Source organism: Musa acuminata, chromosome BXJ1-8 (genome assembly GCF_036884655.1).
Source record: "Musa acuminata AAA Group cultivar baxijiao chromosome BXJ1-8, Cavendish_Baxijiao_AAA, whole genome shotgun sequence".
NCBI classification, from domain to species: Eukaryota; Viridiplantae; Streptophyta; class Magnoliopsida; order Zingiberales; family Musaceae; genus Musa; species Musa acuminata.
The window spans coordinates 6,668,384-6,690,780 of NC_088334.1; the positions used below are offsets into that span (position 1 = coordinate 6,668,384).

The 22,397-nt window shown below is 35.8% G+C and overlaps 1 protein-coding gene across 1 annotated transcript; it reads left to right on the forward strand.

The window, feature by feature from the left end:
- The first annotated feature begins 758 nt into the window (after nt 1-758).
- LOC108953620 (MADS-box transcription factor 51-like) lies at nt 759-22,217 on the forward strand. Its single transcript, XM_065078525.1, has 6 exons — nt 759-835; nt 933-1,114; nt 19,656-19,778; nt 20,730-20,791; nt 20,874-20,970; nt 21,789-22,217. Exons 2-6 carry the CDS (start codon nt 956-958, stop codon nt 22,089-22,091), a joined length of 744 nt encoding a protein of 247 aa, XP_064934597.1. The 5' UTR covers nt 759-835; nt 933-955; the 3' UTR covers nt 22,092-22,217.
- Nucleotides 22,218-22,397: the final 180 nt, after the last annotated feature.

A 22,397-nucleotide genomic window follows, 5' to 3' on the forward strand; every position in this document is an offset into this window, starting at 1 on the left:
AACGATATGCTCGATCTGCTCTTGCGAGCCCTACTCACGAAGCCTCTCGCTGATCTGCTCTTGCCCTACTCACGAAGCCTCTCGCTTTAACCTCTTGCCCTACTCACGAAGCACCATCTTGCGATCTTGCGGGGGAAGATAAGATTAAGATTTCCCTAACTTAATAGAAATTAAGATTTTCCTAATTATATGAGGAAATATCTCTATTCTGTTTATTCTGTTGAGGGAAATCCTTCCTCCTGTATAAATAGGAGATGGAACATGTTAATATATTCAAGCTAAAGCTATTTCATTTCTACAATAAAGCTTCTTCAATTATTGTTCTTATCTTCTATTATTATTATCAAATTGATCTATCGTTATTTCAAGTTTGATTCCGGTGAAGCATACGCCCCGCACGAAGTACGTTCGTGGATGGTGCGACCTTTGTCCGTTGGCTCCTCGTGCGTCCGTTCAGATAACTTTTTGTATTCCGATTCGTTTGGACACGTCCCCTTCTTTTATTCATCCTCTAATTGCTTTTACACATCGAAGAATATTTTAAGATGGACAGCAGAGTATAAAAATACGGGGCTTCACAACGACACTCGTGAGTATAACTGTATTCTTTCCGTAGGAGGAAAGATATTATTTGGAACAGTTTGTTAAAAGCCGCCCAAGGTTATCCACCGCCTGAGATTCCAATGGTGAGGGGCCCACGGTTTCTTCGCGAGTGTTGCGTAACGGACGTATGACCCCCCCATACCATCTCCTCGCGTTATCGTGTGCCTGCGGAGGACAGCCGAGGCGCAGTCTCCTCATGTGCGGCATCCGAGGGAGGGGACCACCATTACAGGTGCTTCCTCGTAGCACCGCCATCGTTCATCGTCGACGGCGACGTGTCTCCTTCACCGTCTTATTCTGCCTCAAGGCCTGCCTTTGGCGTCTCGCAGATAGGGTTTCGAAGAAGAGGGAAATGGCGCGGCGAGGGAGGGCGGAGCTGCGGCGGGTCGAGGACCGCACCAGCCGCCCGGTGTGCTTCTCCAAGCGGCGGAGCGGCCTGTTCAAGAAAGCCTACGAGCTCTCCGTGCTCTGCGACGCCGTGGTCGCTCTACGAGTTCTCCAGCGTTTCCAGGTACGTCAACTCCACGGCCCTAACCTCTTGCTTTTTATATTACGACTCTTAATATCACGATCCCTTCATCGCCACCACCGCCTACCATCATATATTTCAAGATTCACCTCAAAACCCTAGGCATTTGGTCCGTCCGTCTCTGAGTAGTTAGGCCTTCGGTTACCTCCTCTCTCGCTCTTGATCCGACGGCAGGGAGCTGGTACGGGCCTGCCGATGCGGGTGCGGTAGAGGAGATCCATTTAGTTTGGGGGCGATCCATCACTTCTGCCTTTTTCTCTTTATTCAGTTGACTGTCTTGTCGTGTTTTCTATCTTGCACTATCATTTCAATGGAATGTTCGTCTACCAAAGCAGCATAATTTGTTTTATTTTCTGGAGGTATCGCTTGGTTTATCGACATGTGTAATATAATTCTGTATGCACTGTCATGGCTCTCATCAGTAGTTTTTCTCATTTTTCATGTTACATTATTGGAAGATGCTTCTTGATATCTTAATTCTGCTACTTGGTTTATCTAGCTAGTATAATTTTGTTTCGGCTGCCACTTCTCCATTATTGCCTCGTACATGTCTCATGTTACATTCTTAGAAGCTTAACCTTTCTGTAGGGCAAGATCTCAGTTAGCACTGACTTGAAGGTTAAGATGACAAAATCTATCTTGGAAACTTCAATTTGCTGATATATGAGTCCCGAGATTAGTGGCGAAAACACTTTGTTGGTCCTCTCATGGTAATAACGCTACTGCACGCGTGATGTACGATCGGGACATTACAATGACATCTGTAGCTTAGATTTAGGAACACCTTTTTATCCGATATGACACATGATTCGTAGATATTATAATGATATCGGAGGTGATTGTTTGATGATGGATTGATCCTCCTTTTTATGATGAACGAGGAAAAGGAAAAGAGGCCTACAAGACTTTTACCCCCTGAATACTTCCCAAATCACTCTTAGATTAATCTAATCGTTACTGATGAGAAATCCATTAATTTAGACATCAAATGCAGTTGTGAGACAAATACATTGTTTGTTTTATTCTAATCTTTAATAACTTTTTGTTAGTTCAATCTTTTCCATAGATGTAATAGATTAAGTCATATAACAAATCAAACATGAAAAAAGGAAGATAAGTTAAGCATAAGATTATTGGGAAGGTGAGTTTGATTAAAGAAGCTTCATATAGAAAGAATTAATACAGGGGAAAGATATTGTGGATAAGAAAAACAATCTCTCCTAGTAACAATTGACACCAAAGAATCCCCATAAAAGATACTCGGAATGATCAGTTTGGTTAGTCCTTAGTTTAAGAAAAACAAAAATCATTAATAATTGTCTTAGTTGTCTATCATTTTTCTTATATTTGGAGTTTTAAATAAAAAGTAAATAAGAAGTGAAACTATGATGTAGATGAAATTTAGCATGATTGATGTTTAGGATTTATTTTTTGTTTATATCATATAATATTTTCTTTGTTCTTCACATTAATCTCCGGTTTTTACTTTCCATAAAAATCAAACTCAGTTACAAGAATTTCACATCTTCTTCTTGATTCCAATACCAATTAAATCCCTTAAACTCCTTTGAAATTTCTTCTATGCTGTAGTGCTACATTACATTTTTTTTATTAAAGCTTTTAGTTAATACAAGTGTTGGAATAGGCATTCATTATCTATTGTCGGTCAATTAATCACAAGATGTCAAGAAAATTAAGTCAAAAATGAAAGATGGTTGGAGTCACCAAAAATGCTACATAAGGATAGCTAGACCTTGAATTGCAAGTCAAATTTTTATTTATATTTTAATTTGTTCTTCTCCTTTTGGATCAACCTGGGCAATTTAATTAAAGGAAAAAGGATTAGACACAATGAAATAACAAGTTAAATTAAGGTTATACAAATAGAAGATAATTCTTCACCTATAGTCTGATTTCATTGTTATTTTGTGAGAGAAGACACTAGAGGACTTCGGAGGCTTCCACGAAGTCATAGTGAACATTTATTGTTTACTTTTCTTTATTACTATCTTTAATTTTATGATATATTCATAATTATATATATTAATGTGGTAACATAGAATCATAGTCAAAAAGTATTGTTATACTAATAACCAAATCTCGAGGTTATAAAACTCTTCTAGTAAAGCTTATGCTGTGGTAACTAACACTATTAGTATATTATCCCATGTTCAGTTTATCATTTTGGACCTAAGTTAACTTATAAAAGATTGATTGACTTATTATTATTAACTTAGTTTACTCTTTTTTGGGTTAAATGGTTAAAGCTTAAAAAGTTGGTTATTTAGTTATCTGATCGAGGTAGAATTGGATCGTGATAAATTATATTGAAGTTAGTCTAGTATTAATGGTCCAAGAAAAAAAAGGCTACTCATGATAGATAATATCATGGGCTTGATGGGTTAACTGATCTTTAATTTTATGATGTATTCACAATTGTATATATATTAATGTGGCAACACTAGAATCTTAGACAAAAAGTATTATTGTACTAATAACCAAATCTCGAGGTTCTAAACTCTTTTAGTGAAAGCTTATGCTTACTTGTGGTAACTAACACTATTAATATATTATCACATGTTTAGTTTATCATTAGGACTTAAGTTAACTTATAAAAGATTGATTGACTTATTATTATTAACTTATGTTTACTCTTTTTTGGGTTAAATGGTTAAACCTTAAAAAGTTGGTGATTTTGTTATCCAATCGAGTTAGAATTGGATCGTGACAAATTATATTGAAGTTAATCAAGTATTAAGGGTCCAAGTAAAAAAAGGCTGCTCATGAAAAATAATATCACGAGCTTGATGGGTTAACTGACCTTTAATTTTATGATGTATTCACAATTGTATATATATTAATGTGACAACAATAGAATCTTAGGCAAAAAGTATTGTTGTACTAATAACCAAATCATGAGGTTCTAAAACTCTTCTAGTGCAAATTTATGCTTACTTGTGGTAACTAACACTATTAGTATATTATTTCATGTTCAATTTATCAATAGGACTTAAGTTAACTTATAAAAGATTGATTGACTTATTATTATTAACTTAGGTTTATTCTTTTTTGGGTTAAATGATTAAATCTTAACAAGTTGGTGATTTAGTTATACAATCGAGTTAGAATTGGATCGTAACAAATTATATTGAAGTTAGTCTAGCATTAAGGGTCCAAGTGAAAAAAGACTACCCATGATAGATAATATCACAGTCTTGATGGGTTAATAGACCTTTAATTTTATCATGTATTCACAATTGTATATATATTAATGTGGCAACAATAAAATCTTATGCAAAAAGTATTGTTGTACTAATAACCAAATCTCGAGGTTCTAAAACTCTTCTAGTGAAAGCTTATGCTTACTTGTGTTAACTAACACTATTAGTATATTATTTCATGTTCAATTTATCATTATGACTTAAGTTAACGTATAAAAGATTGATTGACTTATTATTATTAACTTAGGTTTACTCTTTTTTGGGTTAAATGATTAAACCTTAACAAGTTGGTGATTTGGTTATACAATCGAGTTAGAATTGGATCGTGACGAATTATATTATAGTTAGTCTAGTATTAAGGGTCCTAGTAAAAAAAGACTACCCATGATAGATAATATCACAGGTTTGATGGGCTAATTGACCTTTAATTTTATGATGTATTCACAATTGTATATATATTAATGTGACAACAATAGAATCTTAAGGCAAAACATATTGTTGTACTAATAACCAAATCTTGAGGTTCTAAAACTCTTCTAGTGAAAGCTTATGCTTACTTGTGGTAACTAACACTATTAGTATATTATCTCATGTTCAATTTATCATTAGGACCTAAGTTAACTTCTAAAATATTGATTACCTTATTATTATTAACTTAGGTTTACTCTTTTTTGGGTTAAATGGTTAAACCTTAACAAGTTTGTGATTTAGTTATCCAATCGAGTTAGAATTGGATCGTGACAAATCATATTGAAGTTAGTCTAGTATTAAGGGTCCAAGTAAAATAAGGCTACTCATGATAGATAATATCACGGGCTTGATGGGTTAACCGACCTTTAATTTTATGATGTATTCACAATTATATATATATTAATGTGGCAACAAAAGAATTTTAGGCACAAAGTATTATTGTACTAATAACCAAATCTCGAGGTTCTAAAACTCTTCTAGTGAAAGCTTATGCTTATTTGTGGTAACTAACACTATTAGTGTATTATCCCATGTTCAGTTTATCATTAGGATCTAAGTTAACTTCTAAAAGATTGATTGCCTTATTATTATTAACTTAGGTTTCCTCTTTTTTGGGTTAAATGGTTAAACCTTAACAAGTTTGTGATTTAGTTATCCAATGGAGTTAGAATTGGATCGTGACAAATCATATTGAAGTTAGTCCAATATTAAGGGTCCAAGTAAAAATATGCTACTCATGATAGATAATATCACCGACTTGATGAGTTAACTTATCATTAATTTTATGATGTATTCACAATTGTATATATATATATGTGGCTACAATAGGATCTTAGGCAAAACGTATTGTTGTACTAATAACCAAATGTCAAGGTTCTAAAACTCTTCTAGTGAAAACTTATGTTTACTTGTGGTAACTAACACTATTAGTATATTATTCCATGTTCAGTTTATCATTAGGACTTAATTTAACTTATAAAAGATTGATTTAATTATTATTAGTAACTTAGGTTTACTCTTTTTTGGGTTAAGTGATTAAACCTTAACAAGTTGGTTATTTAGTTATACAATCGAGTTAGAATTGGATCGTGATAAATTATATTAAAGTTAGTCTAGTGTTAAGGGTCCAAGTAAAAAAAGACTACTCATGATAGATAATATCACGGGCTTGATGGGGTAACTGACATTTAATTTTATGATGTATTCACAATTGTATATATATTAATGTGGCTACAATAAAATCTTAGGCAAAAAGCATTGTTATACTAATAATCAAATCTCAATGTTCTGAAACTCTTCTAGTGAATGCTTATGCTTACTTATGGTAACTAACACTATTAGTATATTATCCAATGTTCAGTTTATCATTAGGACTTAAGTTAACTTATAAAATATTGATTGACTTATTATTATTAACTTAGGTTTACTCTTTTTTTGGGTTAAATGGTTAAACCTTAACAAGTTTGTGATTTAGTTATCCAATCGAGCTAGAATTGGATCGTGACAAATTATATTGAAGTTAGTCTAGTATTAAAGGTCAAAGTAAAAGAAGGGTACTCATGATAGATAATATCACGAGCTTGATAGGTTAACTAACCTTTAATTTTATGATATATTCACAATAGTATATATATTAATGTGGCAACAATAGAATCTTAGGCAAAAAGTATTGTTGTGCTAATAACCAAATCTCGAGTTTCCAAAAGTCTTCTAGTGAAAGCTTATGCTTACTTGTGGTAATTAACATTATTAGTATGTTATCCTATGTTGTGTTTATCATTAGGATTTAAGTTAACTTATAAAACATTGATTAACTTATTATTATTAACTTCGGTTTACTCTTTTTTGGGTTAAATGGTTAAACTTTAACAAGTTGGTGATTTAGTTATACAATCAAGTTAGAATTGGATCGTGACAAATTATATTGAAGTTAGTCTAGTATTAAGGGTCCAAGTAAAAAAAGACAACTCATGATAGATAATATCACGTGCTTGATGGGTTAACAGACCTTTAATTTTATGATGTATTCACAATTTTGTATATATTAATGTGGCAATAATATAATCTTAGGCAAAAAGTATTGTTGTACTAATAACCAAATTTCAAGGTTCTAAAAGTCTTCTAGTGAAAGCTTATACTTGTGGTAACTAATACTATTAGTTTGTTATTGCATGTTCAGTTTATCATTAGGACATAAGTTAACTTATAAAAGATTGATTGACTTATTATTATTAACTTAGGTTTACTCTTTTTTAGGTTAAATTATTAAACCTTAACAAGTTGGTGATTTAGTTATCCAATCAAGTTTGAATTGGATCGTGACAAATTATATTAAAGTTAGTCTAGTTTTAAGGGTTCAAGTAAAAAAGGCTCCTCATGATAGATAATATCAAGGTTCTAAAACTCTTCTAGTGAAAGCTTATGCTTACTTATGGTAACTAATACTATTAGTATGTTATCGCATGTTCAGTTTATCATTTGGACTTAAGTTAACTTATAAAAGATTGATTGATTTATTATTATTAACTTAGGTTTACTTTTTTTTGGGTTAAATTGTTAAACCTTAACAAGTTGGTGATTTAGTTATCCAATCGAGTTTGAATTGGATCATGACAAATTATATTAAAGTTAGTCTAGTATTAATGGTCCAAGTAAAAAATGCTCTTCATGATAGATATTATCATGGGCTTGTTGGGTTAATTGACCTATTAACTTATTTTAGCCTTAACTACTAATTAAAATACTTAAATTGAAATTAATAATAATACACTCATTAGATCCTTATAAGTCAATTTTAATCTTGTTCGCTTTCGATGTGAGACTAATCGAGTTATTTCAGATAAAGTCAAATGTTTATCATGGCATAGAATCTCTATTGTATTGAACTTACATGCAACATGTTAAAATTTAATTCTGAACCATATTAATCCATATCAAATCCTTAAATGAAGAAATTATAATATCATAAATTTAATCCCACGTTGGAGAAATGGTAAACTTACATTGACTCATAATTGGATTAATTTATAAGAATTTGATAAATAAATTATTTTATATTAAATATTTTTTATCAATGGTTCAAGCTCAACAAATTGATGAGTTAGTTATCAATTAGTCATGACAAATGGTATCGGAGTTGAATCATGATAATTATAATTGTTGATGCGAGACAAATAATTGTGGTATGTTTCAATAAAGTACTAGGTGGAGATTTGAGAAACTTGTCATAGAAGCAATTAGAACAAATATAATTTGATTTCATTGCGACAATTTTGGACAATATAGTCAAGTATTAAAGTTTCTTGACAATATTTATTCTTTTGAAATAAATTTACTACAAGAGACGCTGAATGTGATACCTCCAAATATGAAGTCTTAACTTTCAAATGATCAACTAGAAGAGCGAGCATGTGATGAATTTTGTGCTTCTACTATGTTCCTAAGTAGATTTTAGGTTCGTTGGTCCTATAATAACCTGGAGATGTTGACGAATGAAGAGAACTTTGCCCAGATTTTAGATGGCTAAAGGAGTCCCCTAAATCAAGAGGAGCGCTTCTTTATCTAGTTTCCCTTGAAGGATTATTAGTAGTTTAAATAAAGTGTTCTTTGACCAATATAAGGAGTGACAACTCTTATTTATGTGCCAAGGCCTTAAATTAGTGAAAATAGCAATATAGATAACTTTTTTAATATTATGTCATCACATTTTAGACTAACCAAACCTTAAACCGCCGCCTTAGCTTTTTCTTAATAACAAATTACTACAATAGAGAATTCAACTAGCCACGGGCTAACCAGTAAAATAGCAACAACTAAATTGAGAAAATTATAGATTCTATTTTGTACACTATAAAGTCAAGACTAAGTAGAATTGAATTGGGATTCCAGTAAAAGAACTATTCTTTTGATGCAGCTAATAACTACAAGTAGACATAAGCTTTTGATGACTTGAACTATTTTCACTTCTTAAAATTAATAAATTAAGATTAGTCTGGCAAATAGATTTTCTGTGTCTTCTTTCCCTCTTGAATCAAGAAACACATGTTAGTAGTCACACTATAGCATCATCATATCTCATGCTTTTGATCATTCGATCAAATGATGCAATAAATTCTGTCATATCTCAGTTTTTCATTTAGCAAAAGGTAGGCCTTAACATGCCTTTTAGAACATTTAATACTGTCAAGAAACAAGGAGGGTGTATCGCTGAGGTGCAAATTTGGCCCACTTTAGTCTAATTGGTCTGGGTCTTCGTCAAGGAGATAAAACATAATAATTTATCTAGCGTTCCTTTTGAGTGTTTATCGAGGAATAGTTTAGTTGATTAATTTATTTAATAAAATTTTAGGACTTAGAATAATATTAGAAGAATACTTAATGAGTAGAGAAAGTCTTTAGCGATAGCAACTAAGATTTCCCGATAGCAACTAAGATTTCCTCAATTACATGAGGAAATATAGTTGCTCTGTCGAGAAAAATCCTCCCTCCTAAATGTGTATATATAAGGAGCACCATATAACAAAGAATATTCTTCTTCTTCTTTGTTTCATTTTATCATGGTATCAGAGTAGCAGCCACCTTCTCCTTGGCAACAGCAACTCTGATCTCGCAGCCATCGTTGCTGCTGCGGTAGTCCATTCATCACCTGCGCCACCCTAGGGTGGCAACTGCCCGCACCAAGCACACGCTCTGGCTCAACAGCGGGCAGACCTTCCTTTGCTACTTTTCGTTGTCGCTGCAGTTGTAGCAGCAAGGCAAACTCGTTGCTCACGACATCGGACTTCGTGGGCGTCGTTCGGGTCGCCTTCCTTCTAGACCCAGGACTCAACAGCCTCCTCTAGATTGCAAAGTACAACGGGAGAAACGGTCAGTGAGTCACTCAAGCATCTCACAGATCCTTCCATTCCCGTCTCGATTGGCGATGACCACCGCTTCCTCCCCCTCTTCCCTCCTCCGACATCGGTCCTCATCGAAGGATCGCAAGAGGATCTGCCACCACCACCCACCGATCTGACAGGCAGTTGCCGGATGGTCGTATCCCCAAGAGGATCTACCACCTCCCAATATCCCACCTTTAGCCATAGGAGTTGGGAAAACTAAAACGACAGAACAACGGGGGCTAATTCCCTGGCCTCTCGCCCCTCCTCATTTGCTTCACCCTCTTTGCCTTTGTCGTCACCAACAAGGGCGTCGGCCATACCGTCTCCTGCAGCCGGTTCCCGGAATACCGCCTCGACAACTACTTCCTCCGTTGTCTTCCCATCTTTCCCAGTCGGACCGACTGCCACATCATTCCCAGCCGCATCTTGCCTTTGAACTTGGTCGAACACTGCGATCTGCACCAATCGCACCGTCGTCGCCTACTCTACAATAAGCGGCTACCCCTCCTCCTCTGCAATCATTCCCTGGACGTATACTGCAACAGAGTAGCAACGGGAACATAGACAGTCGACTTCAATCCCTTCTATTTCCTCTCTTATCAAGCGTTTTCTACTAGTGAAGCCTCTTTGTCCTTCCTCAACGAAGAAAGCACCCAAGCTACAAAACTCTTCACTTCTTCATTGCCAAGCTCCTCAGCCACAAGAACTGCTGCAGCTTTGCTCACTACCCTTCATTCTCCTATCTCTGCATCTCACTGACCTACTGTCGTCGTTGCAGCAATAGTCTAGTTCCCAAAAACAAAAGAACACACCCAGTCTATAGTTGAAGACTCTCACCTTGCTCCCTCAAATTGGTACATCTCCTCCACATGTCTTCATCGTCTACCTTTGATGCTCTAGTTATTATCCCGATAGGAACCATAGTACTTCTCAACATATAGGTCTTATCTCCATCAATGCTATAACTCTTATCCCTTTCAAATTATCCAAAAGCGGCAACTATGCATCCAGGCGTGTACAATTTTCTAATCTTCTATTTGGCTATGATTTACTAGGCTATGTCGACGATACTCTCCGTTGTCCACTAGCGATGGTCAACATTGTAGGAGCACCTAATCCAGTACTAAATCCGGACCACAAATTATGATTACGCCAAGTTCGTCTCATCCTCCAAGTAATTCAGGCGTCCATCACTGGATCGCTCGGCCCACTCATTTCTTCATGTGACACCGCTATTGAAGCCTGGTCCAAGTTGCAAACTACATTAGCAAATTGATCGTGTACTCACATGCTTAGTCTTCTATCCAGTCTCATGATAACAAAACAAGAGGGAAGTACTATTGCTGATTATCTACAAAATATAAAAGTTATCATTGTTAACCTGGCCTTGATAGGTCATTCCCTCAGTGATGAAGAAGGCATTGTCTACACCCTTAACGACCTTAGAAGCGAGTATAAAGAACTGACAGTAGTAATACGAGCATGTGACTCATCGATGTCATTTGAAGAATTCTATGATAAGTTGACTGACTAAAAAATATATCTCAAGCGCGAGGACAAATTGCTATGACCATCCATCACGGCTTAAGTAAGTCAAAAATCCAAGAGGAAGGGCAACCAGTATACTAAAACCGTCAACAAAGGTTTGGCCAAAATGCCTCCTAAACTTGTGAGCTCCAAACAAACCCTACCTCCTCCACAGCATCAACATTTTGGTTACAACTATCAAGGCAGCTCCTTCAATTATCCTCAGCCCTAGTGTCCTGACCACACAAATCAACAAAAAGTTATCTACCAATTGTGTGATAAAGTCGGACACTCTGCAAAAGTCTGTCGATCTCAACCTAGACTTCCTCCTCCATCTTATTAACCTCAAGCAAATCTCACGACGACTTCGATTACTAGTCAACACAATTGAATTTTGAACTCTAACACATCTTATCACATCATCTCTGATCTACAGAACCTGTCCATCCACAACAACTATGGAGGAAATGAAGACATCATCATCGATAACGGTAAAGGAATTCCCATTACTTATATTGGCTCCATAACGTTTAATTCACAAAACACAATGTTTACACTCGATGATGTTTTGTGTGCACCTCACATTAAACGAAATCTCATTTTTGTTTCTCAATTCTACAAACAAAATAATACCTCGATTGAATTCTTTCCTAACTCCTTTCTTGTCAAGGATTTGAGCACAGGGACATCCTTGGTCAGGACAATATTTACGAGTGGACGTCAGTTCTACAAATCACCCAGCCCATTGCCTACTCTTTCGTCGCAACTCCAATTGATGTGTGGCATCGTTGTCTTGGTCATCCCTCATCCTCTATCCAGCAAAAATTACTTTCTCGTTATTCTCTTCCTACTCTTAAAATCAATAGCATTATAACTCATTGTGATGCTTGTTTAAGCAATAAAATTCATACTCTCTTTTGGAATCTCCTTCATATCCTACTCTAAACCTTTTGAAATTATTTATACTGATGTTTGGGGCCCTGCCCTAATCATTTCTTTTGACAAGTTTAGGTTTTATGTCATTTTCGTAACTACTTTACCAATTACACATGGATATAACCTCTCCACCATAAATATGAAGTTTCAATAATATTTTCCAACTTTAGAAGGTTGGTCGAGAACTTCTTTTAGTCTACAATCAAAACAGTTTACTCCGACGGCAGTGGTGAATATCAATCCCTCACATCCTATCTCTTAGCTTGTGGTATACAACAACCTTTTGGTTTGCAGCCTTTCAAACTGTTATCTACCTCATCAATCGTATACTCTCTCTAGTCCTTCAGTGCTAGTCACTATTTGAAAAACTATTTCACGAATTCTCAAACCTTCAAAAACTCAAAGTATTTGGTTGTTTATGTTACCCATGGCTACGTCCCTATGCCTCGCATAAGATAACATCAAGATATAAGCCTTGTATTTTCATTGAGTACTCTCTTGAACATAATGTCTTTCGATGCTATGAACTTCAAACTAGTCTTTATATCACGTCATGTTATTTTTGTGGAGTCTACATTTTTGTTTCAAAACCATGAATCTCCTGTTGTACGACCTACTCCAACAAATATACATCACTGGAGTACACTGCCTGCTAGTCATAGGTGCTCTGCAAGCCAATCACGTGAGTGATGGCACGTGTGACTTGACACGTAATCTTTTTGCTTATTATTATTGTTTGGTATTTTATCACTTTATATTGTTTATTGCTTGAATATATTGTGATGTCAATGGATCTGTGTAATGAGAATCAGATCGTGATGAGATCACGATAATGAGACTGATTCGCCTTTAAACACAGATCCTAAATAATCCTGGTCATAGGTTACCTGGGAGGGACATCGAGATAACCGGACAGACTGGTATAGTATATACCCATCTATATGGTGGATGCTGCTGGTCTCATAGCTGCTCGTGTGGGGACACTAAGGATACAGTATAGGTGCTCATTGGATAATGAGTTCACTAATTGATTTGCTTACAAGATTCTGGATGGTTGATGATGTCTTATTTTCATACAACGATTCCGTAGTCCTAATAGTGTATCTGGTCCTTAGATTTGAGACACCAAGGATGTCCTGTATGAGTACTTCATTCTTTGATATCAGACTTAAAGGTCTAGAGGTTCCAAATATAGCATAACCGGTCATCAGAAGTGGTATCCAACCTTACAATGACTATTGAGTGTCGATAGAGGATCATCCACTCTCGGTGTCATAAGAGGAATATCCCATGTGTTCTTGCTCAGACAAATCCCTAGTTAGAGTCATTCGGATTGAGAGAGAGATCTGCGGGGGACGCCGATTAGAGCGAGACTCGAGTAGAAACCGTATGGGTCTGACAACACTATGCTCGGTATACGGTCTCTAGGATATTAGATGGATGAGGGACTATAGGTACACGATAACTGAGGACAAACATGTCCAATAGATTGGATTCCCCTGTATCGTCTCGGGACTACGGTATAGTGGCCTAATACGTTCGTAGTCGATGAGTCGAGTGAATTATTATGGAGATAATAATTCACTAAGATAAAAGGAGTTCTGACATGTATGACTCACGACCAGCTTGATATTGGGCCTAGAGGGTCACACACATATAGTAGGCGTTGCGATGAGTAAAGGTTCGAACATGAGATATTCGCTAGAGCCCCTATCTTACTGGATATCCAATAAGCCCATGAATTGTTGGATCCTATGGATGAGATCCAATAAGAGCCAATGAGAGATTATTGAATATAGATCCACTAATATAAGAGCCTTGGGTAGTTGGATAGAGACCCAATACCCAATATGGCAAGATCCATTAGGGTTAAGTTAATGGGAGAAGTAATGGTTTCCTTTATAAATAGGAGGGAACTAATGGTTCATAGGCTAGAGATTTTTGGTTGCCTCTCCTATTCTCCTTTCTCTCTCCACCTCAGATAGCAGGCCTAGAGTTTTGAGGAGCATCATCGCATCCCTACTATGTGGATCACCTCTAGAGAGGAGAACGCTTGACCTCCTTCACCCTCTCCTAGAGATCTGCAGGGATTCATGGATATACGATCTCCTTAGGTAACATAATATTTCATATACGCAGTTTTAAGTTTCGCGGTTTTTACGCATCAATCTTCGCACGACGACGAACATATCTTTTGGGAAATTGGGAATTTTGTTTCTAATGTTCTTCTGCTGCGCATGTGATGTCGCCCCCAAGATTTTCCAATACCGCCGATCCCATCAAACAAGTCTCCCATAACACCATCCAGTCATCCTCGGGATCTACACCCTCTTCTCCCGGTTCAATAGCTCCTCACCTCTTCCATTACTCCTCTCCCTTCTTCAACAGGTTCCCCTACTGTTGAAGTAATGCACTTGGAAACACAACCACTACTTTTATCCTCTTCTAGGACCAGTAACACTAAAGTACCTCAGCTTGCCCCAACCCGTGTCAGTGCCTCTCCACCGCCCATACCTACAACACAACATATAGCCCCTGGACATCCGATGACAACACGCTCCAAAAGTGGTATTTTTAAACCACTACAAGTCCTTGACCTACATTTTATTACAAAATCCTCATCAGAGACCAATGAATCTACCACAATTACTCAAGCCCAAAAATATACATACTGATGTAAAGCTATATGTGAAGAATATAATGCCCTCCTTCATAATTCTATATGGACCGTTGTGCTCTCATCCCACACAAAATATCATCGGGTATAAATGGGTCTTTCGAATTAAGCGAAACCCAGATGAATCAGTTGTCAAATATAAAGCGCGTTTAGTGGTCAAAGGGTTTCATCAACATCCTGGTATTGACTTCATAGAGACATTTAGTCTCATTGTTAAACTCACAACAATTCGACTTATTCTGAGTTTGGTCATCTCAAAAGGTTGGCATCTACGATAACTCGAAGTTAACAATGTCTTTTTACAAGGGACCTTAACTGAAGATGTCTTTATGCAGCAACCTCCTGGATTCATCCACCCTCAGTATCCAAGGCATGTTTGTAAACTACGAAAAGCTATTTACGGACTTCATCAAGCTCCAAGAGCCTGATACACCGAACTTGGCTCATTTTTAACATCAACTGGCTTCATCAACTCCAAGTCTGATACTTCGTTATTTCTCCATCACCAAGGTGGTAATACAATATATCGTTTGATATATGTGGATAATATTATTGTCATGGGCAACAATCCTATAGAGATCAAGGCATTCCTCAAACACTTGGCAGATTGATTCTCCCTTAAAAATCTAGGAACCTTGAGTTACTTTTTGGGAGTGGAAGCAACATACACATCTTCAGGACTCTTCCTATCACAATGAAAGTATATTCAAGATCTATTATCAAAGACGAACATGCAGGACGCAAAAGCAGTTCCAACTCCTCTATCTATTGGAGAATCACTCAAACTATGTGATGGAAGCCCTGCTACAGACCCAACTCAATGCCACCAAGTACTTGGCTCCTTATCGACTTATCTCTCACCCGCCCGGATATCTCATTTGCGATCAATAAATTATCACAATTCATACATCGGCCATCTACTATGCATTGGTCTGCAATTAAACGAATCTTGCGATATCTTCACAGAACCCTCAATCATGACCTCTTTTTCCGCAAACACTCCCCCCTTCAATGTTGATTAGGCAGGAAACTTTGATGACAAAATATTCACGGCGTGGTATATTGTCTTCTTTAGGGCTAATCCAATTAGTTAGAGTTTTAAGAAGCAAAAAACAATTGCACAGTCTACAATTGAAGCTGAATATCGTGTCATTGTAACCGCTGCTACAGAACTCAATTGGGTCACGAATCTACTCAAGGAACTTGTCATCGACTCCACCTTTACTCCTACAATATATTATGATAATGTCGGAGCCACTTACCTATGCGCCAATCCAGTATTCTACTCACACATGAGACACATTGCCATCGACTTTCACTTCGTGCGAGAACAAGTTGTCAGACATAAACTACGTGTTTCTCAAGTACATACGGCTGATCAACTAGCAAACTCACTCACGAAGCCTCTCGCCCGTAAACTATTTTCATCACATCGATCGAAGATTGGCATCCTTGACAAGAGCATCATCTTACGAGGGCATGATAGCAGCTAAGATTTCCTCAACTACATGAGGAAATCTCGCTATGCTGTTGAGGAAAATCCTCCCTTCTAAATATGTATAAATAAGGAGCACCATATAACAAAGAATAATCTTCTTCTTTTTTGTTTCATTCTATCATTTAGTATCAATTTATAAGAATAAAAATGATATCCAAAATTGTTCTAGTTATAAAACAATTAAGAATGTCAAACGGAACAAGTATCTCCAAAAATTAGTTTAATTTCAAACTTGAAAGGTAAAATATATATGTTATATAGTCATTCCTCAACTTGCCAAGAAATAGAGAATCATAAAGGATATGACTTTGCAGCAGAGTCTTGATCTTCAGCTTGGGGGCTTTGTTTAACTTGCACCTAGTTTGACCAGTGTTTAGATCCAAGTATAAATTCTTTATTATTGTTTTTCATGCATGGTTAACTATACTTTTAATAGCTATTTGAAGTTGGGTTTAAAGTTGTATACTCATTGCACTATATGATTATAAATAGTGTCAGAAGAGTCATTTAGCCATTAAAAGTCATGTTTAAATAATGCTAAGCCTATATTTAAATGGAATTTCATAGTTCTAAAATATCTAAATAAGAAACAAATTTTCTCTAATAATTTCTTTGATGTAAATACATATTTATGACTCACAATGATATGTATATACAAAACAAAAAAAATATTGAAAAAAATTTATGACTGCGGTAGTAAAAAGAGATGAAATGATTAATGTTAGTGATATGATGAGAAGTAAAGGAATACTAAAAAGACCATAATAAAAACTATAAATAAAAATTTAGGTACTCTGAATTTAACTAAATATATGATTCTTTACAAATCTCAATGACGATAAAAAATTCACATAGTCAACACCAAATAGTTGGAGCTTACGACTTTGTATATATATATATATATATATATATAAGCCTTAGACGTTAGAATTTATACTTTTTATCAATGAAAATTAAATTAGGTTCAAAATATATTGTATTTGTCAAATTAAATTTGAAAAATGAGATAATTTTATTTAAGGATTGTCATCGAACCCATACCAATCTCTAGTCAAAGCAAAACGTGCTAATCGAGGAGAAAGAAGACGAAAGAAGAGGATACAATGGAGGAAGAGGGGGAAGAAGGAAGAAAAGAAAGCGATGGAAGAGGAGAACGAAGAGGGAGAAAGAAAACGAGGGGCATGAGAAGGAGTATACTAGGGAGATAGACAACGACGAATAATAGTAACTACAAAAGTAATATCAATTCCACACAACCCATGAGAATAGGGATCATGTTTATGAGCCTTCCTAATTGTTGTTTTATTTTTTTATACTAAATTGGATTGGACTGTTTGAAACGAGGGCAGTCCATGTGTCAATATAAACCTGGACCGGTACACCTATTTTATACCGTAACAAAAGGTACAGTAGTCCTTGGTTTTATTCACCTAGGGTTGAAAAAGAATATAAAAATCAACAGTGTACAATGAGACGACTTGATCAGATCAAGACAACAACCCTACTTCCTTTGGACTATTTTTGTCTCATTATGGATATAAATGATGATATGTTGTGAAAGTTATGCAAGATCTAGTTACACAAGATATAGTTAGCATGCACCATCCATAACAAATGTGATACAGTTAGGTGAATGATAGGCACAAGCATATTTGGCATAACATATTAGATATGATTTAATGTTTGTTTGGTTGTTTAAGAGATGAGATGGCTATGGTACATTCAACAATAACAACGACAAAGCAGGTCCAAATTATTTGGAGTCAATTATATGAATCTTTTGATGGATCTTTTGCTGTCATTTAGAGGTTATGAAACCTCGAGTGTTAAATGATAATAAAAAATAAAAATATATATTAGGAGAGAGAAACAAGAAAAATTGATAGATAATAAACATGTAATTGTTTGTACCTAAAGTATTTCTTGAGGGCCTATCTTGAGGACACATCATTTTGTTGGTCATGACTATGTAGCTAACAATTAACTATCCTTATTTATAAATATGTTTAGTCCCACATCAGTAACCAAAGCTTATAAGAGCAAAAGTTACCTCCTCTGAGGGCTTTTGGAATCCACCCCCCAGTGGATAATCATGCAGGACCCAAAGCAAAAAATTTATTGCAAGCTCACATCGGGAGGAAAGGTTAATTGATCATTCTCAGAGTGATCAATGTTTGCAGAATTTGCTTTCTTGAAGAGCAAAAAGAAGATGAGACTTGCTTTTATCATGACAAAATGGTTGTCCTCTCTCAGCCCATTACAGTATCAATTTAGTTAGTTGGCAAAGATTTTGACAGTCTACCATAAGGTCCTGGGTTCATTGTGGCTCACAAGATCCTACTCACCTGGACTCACCATTTACCCTTTGTATTAAAAAAAAAATCTATATAGACACTCACTGAGGCCCAATTCTATCTGTCCATATTGATGAATACTAATGATGGTTGAATAGTAGGAAAAATAAGACCTTATATGAATCAAATACCTCTACACTTAGAGGCCCACCAGAGGGGACAATATCACGCCCTAAGATTCAAGACAAATGATAACTTATCACTTATTAACTAAACCTTTCAAGAATCGATGTTATTTGTTACTAACACTACATGAGAAATGTAACTCATAAAGGTAAAGGAAATACAAGATTTATCGAAGATGTTTTTTGGTTTAGGGTAACCTATTAACTGATCTACCAGCAATAGAAACTATTAACTGATCTAGGGCAACCTATAACCTAAGAAGAATATCAGCATACTTATCTGATTAAACCTCTTAGTAAAGACCCAAACTGATTGTATCAATAATTGTTTGTTGGCTATTATCCAAATATATTATACCTGATCTGCAAGTTGTACTTGCACCTTCTAGCAGTTGAAATATGACTTAAATGTATGGAATTATCATTGAGCTCATATTTGTGAAATTATTCAAATTCATAGGACATACATATAAAATTCATGCTATATCAAAAGTAATCTCCCTACTCAAAAGTATATGAAGATTTACATGGAGATGGTATGAACATATATATGGAAAAAAAACATTATGTGAAATGTTATAAGCAAAGTAAGTTGAGAGATAACAATAAAAGGATAAGTTTGTCAATAGAAAACAAGGCTAAGATTTTCTCTCTTTGCAATTGAATAAATGTGTCATAAACTGATATTCATTAGAAACCATCTTTACTTACTAGATGATGACCAGATTTTGATCAAGCAGAAATTATTTTGTTCAATAGCAGCTTATCATGCAAACCATACTATTTTTTATGGCACATGGAGCTATCTATTCCATGATAAATTGTTGCTTGTAGTTTCCATATGTTGAATTGCAGATGTATCATTTACTTCAATCCAGCCTGGAGAAGACAGTGGATCATTACCAGAAATTTATGAAAGCAGAAAAATATTTTGATAAGCACAATGAAAAGGAGCAGGTAATTTTATTATTATTTTATTGTTTTCATTGTCATTCTTAGTGCTAAGTTCTTTCATCCTTCGACTTAGCCTTCTGAAGTTCATGAACACAGTTAAAATTTTGTCTCTGTATTCATCCTCACAGGTCCCCATAATTTTATGTGATGGGAAACATAGATGAATTAATTGTTCGGTCAATTTATGATGTTGTTTAAAGCAAATCTTAATTCCAGGAAGACTTTTAGTCAGCTATTTTGTTAGTTATATTGCTACCATTAAAGAAAGTCCAAGAAAGGTTTGGTTATACAAGGTATCATTGAGGATCTCAAGCTATCCTAACTGGTATATCATCTTTGATAATGGTACTCTTGAACTCAATACTATTTCCTAGATCATATTCTGACAACGAAGTATTGATCAGAACCACCAGTACTTCATAGATGTCTTTACACTTTAAGTTACCAACTGACTCTATCCTTGCTTTCAACATAGCATTTGATTATGGATTCTTCTCATTAGATACTTAATTTCCCTCGTCATTTGAAATATATCAATTGCTCTAACTGAGAGTTGGAAGAAACTAAAGAAAGAGAATCACAACCTTGGTTAAATGTGAGATGTATTCCCGAAATGGATGCTCTCAAATGAATTAAAGAATAGCACGATGTCTGTAGGCACTCCATCCTCTCTTTCAAGGCCTTCCAAAAGAGAATCTGGTACCTTTTGATTGTGAATTTTTTAATAGAATGAACTGGCTATCTAAACTCGAAGGATTCTTCTAAGCAACAATGTGATCTCTAGGTCATTCACCTCAAGGGCAAATGTCAGACATTCCTTTTGCATCTTTACATCTTTTAAAGATGAATTTGAATCTAAAACTGTATGCCTTATTTTTTTTTCCAGGTAACATGATAATTTTTCCTAATATATTAGAAATTACATTTTCTTATTATCTACTAATGATGCCACAGAATCACGAAAAAGGATTTGCTTGTTCAGAAGGCAATTTCAAACTACTGGAGATTGCTGAAAGGTTATAACGTAACTTTTGATGTGTCTATGTGATAAGAAATCTGGTGTATGTTATCGCTAATACCTTTTTGTTCCTTGTAAAGGTTTATCGAAACAGATTTTGCCAAGCTGAATATCGATGGTCTCGAACAATTGGAGACTGATTTAAATGATGCATTCAAATGGACTACCTCAAGAAAGGTCAGAAAACTTACCTCACATAACATCAGCACATTTAGCTTGCACATGAAAAGCAGAAACATTAGTTGTATATTACCCCAAAAGAAATCAAACAATATTCCACCTCTAGTTTTTATTGTGCCACCTAAGGCTAGAAGTTGCTTCCTAGTGATGGTTAGCACAAGTTCTGACATCTAAGCACCAAACTTTTCATCTTCTTTTCTTTTGTGACCTTCACTAGCTTCAAGAATTGAGACCATTTTTTTTCTTTTCTCTGTGGTGTTTTAGGGCACATCCTTTTCAAATATTGGTACATATCCTAAATTTACTAAGATCTGCTTTGATAAATGAGGCAGCTCCTCCAATCTACTTCGGCATATTCTCAAAAGAATAGGAACTTGGTTAGATAGACATGAGATGCATATGCTTCTAAATAAATCTGATGCGTATACTCTGCCGTTACAAAAGCGAAACAGAACTCCACTAAAGGTAAGTAGGTAACAAACTCTTAGGAGAACTCCAAACTGCATGTAATTGTTACCATGACATATATTTTCATCTGAAGACTCCAAACTGCATGCTTACACTGAAGACTCCCAGGAGAGCTGCTAGTCGTGTCTGTGAACGCTGACGATTTGGTGCATGCGCCTGCAGAGATCATTTTCACATTCAGCCCATTAGAACCAATCTTCTCGAACATGATCATACAAGCATTACAAGATACCTGCAAGCGGAAAGAAGAGAGTCTCCTAGGACATTAATGTGGCATTTCCTGATCTAATTGTAAGTGCATTAGCATAAACCAGGAGGAATCACTACTTGAGAGAAGATTCTTGCAGTCTGTAGGTAGAACGAGATCGGAGAGAACGAGGCTGCGGGGGCGACGACGACGACAGGAGCGCGGCGGCCGATGCAGCGGGATCATCACGAGGGAACCGGGGAGGTCACCGCCCTGTATGGAGGCCGCCAACTTAACGGGCGTCGAAGCTGACATTGAGCATCGGCACGTAATAGAAACCCGTGGGGCCGTCGCGTTCTTCTCCATTTGTGTAAGCGGTGTGCAGTGCGGCGGTTTATACCGACTTTTGTGCTTCTGGAAAGATTGGGAATCCTGCCACGTATGTCTGTCAGAGATGGTCTAGCACCTTCGGGAGGTTTTTACGAACCCAAGGGGCACGTGATAGTCACGTGAGAAGAGGTTGAGCTGTCATTTTAGCTAACTTGCCATCGTCTTGCGAGCGAATGCAACGAAAACACTCCGGTCCTTATTTTCCTGACTTATAAGGATACAAAGAAAATATTAATAATAAAGTAAATATTTATATAACCGATTGACGATTTAGATTTAACAAAATCAACAGATTAGTTATCACATTAGATCTATTTTGATAAATGGTATTAGAGTGAATATAATATTAAACATGATAAAAGCCCAACGGATATGTTAT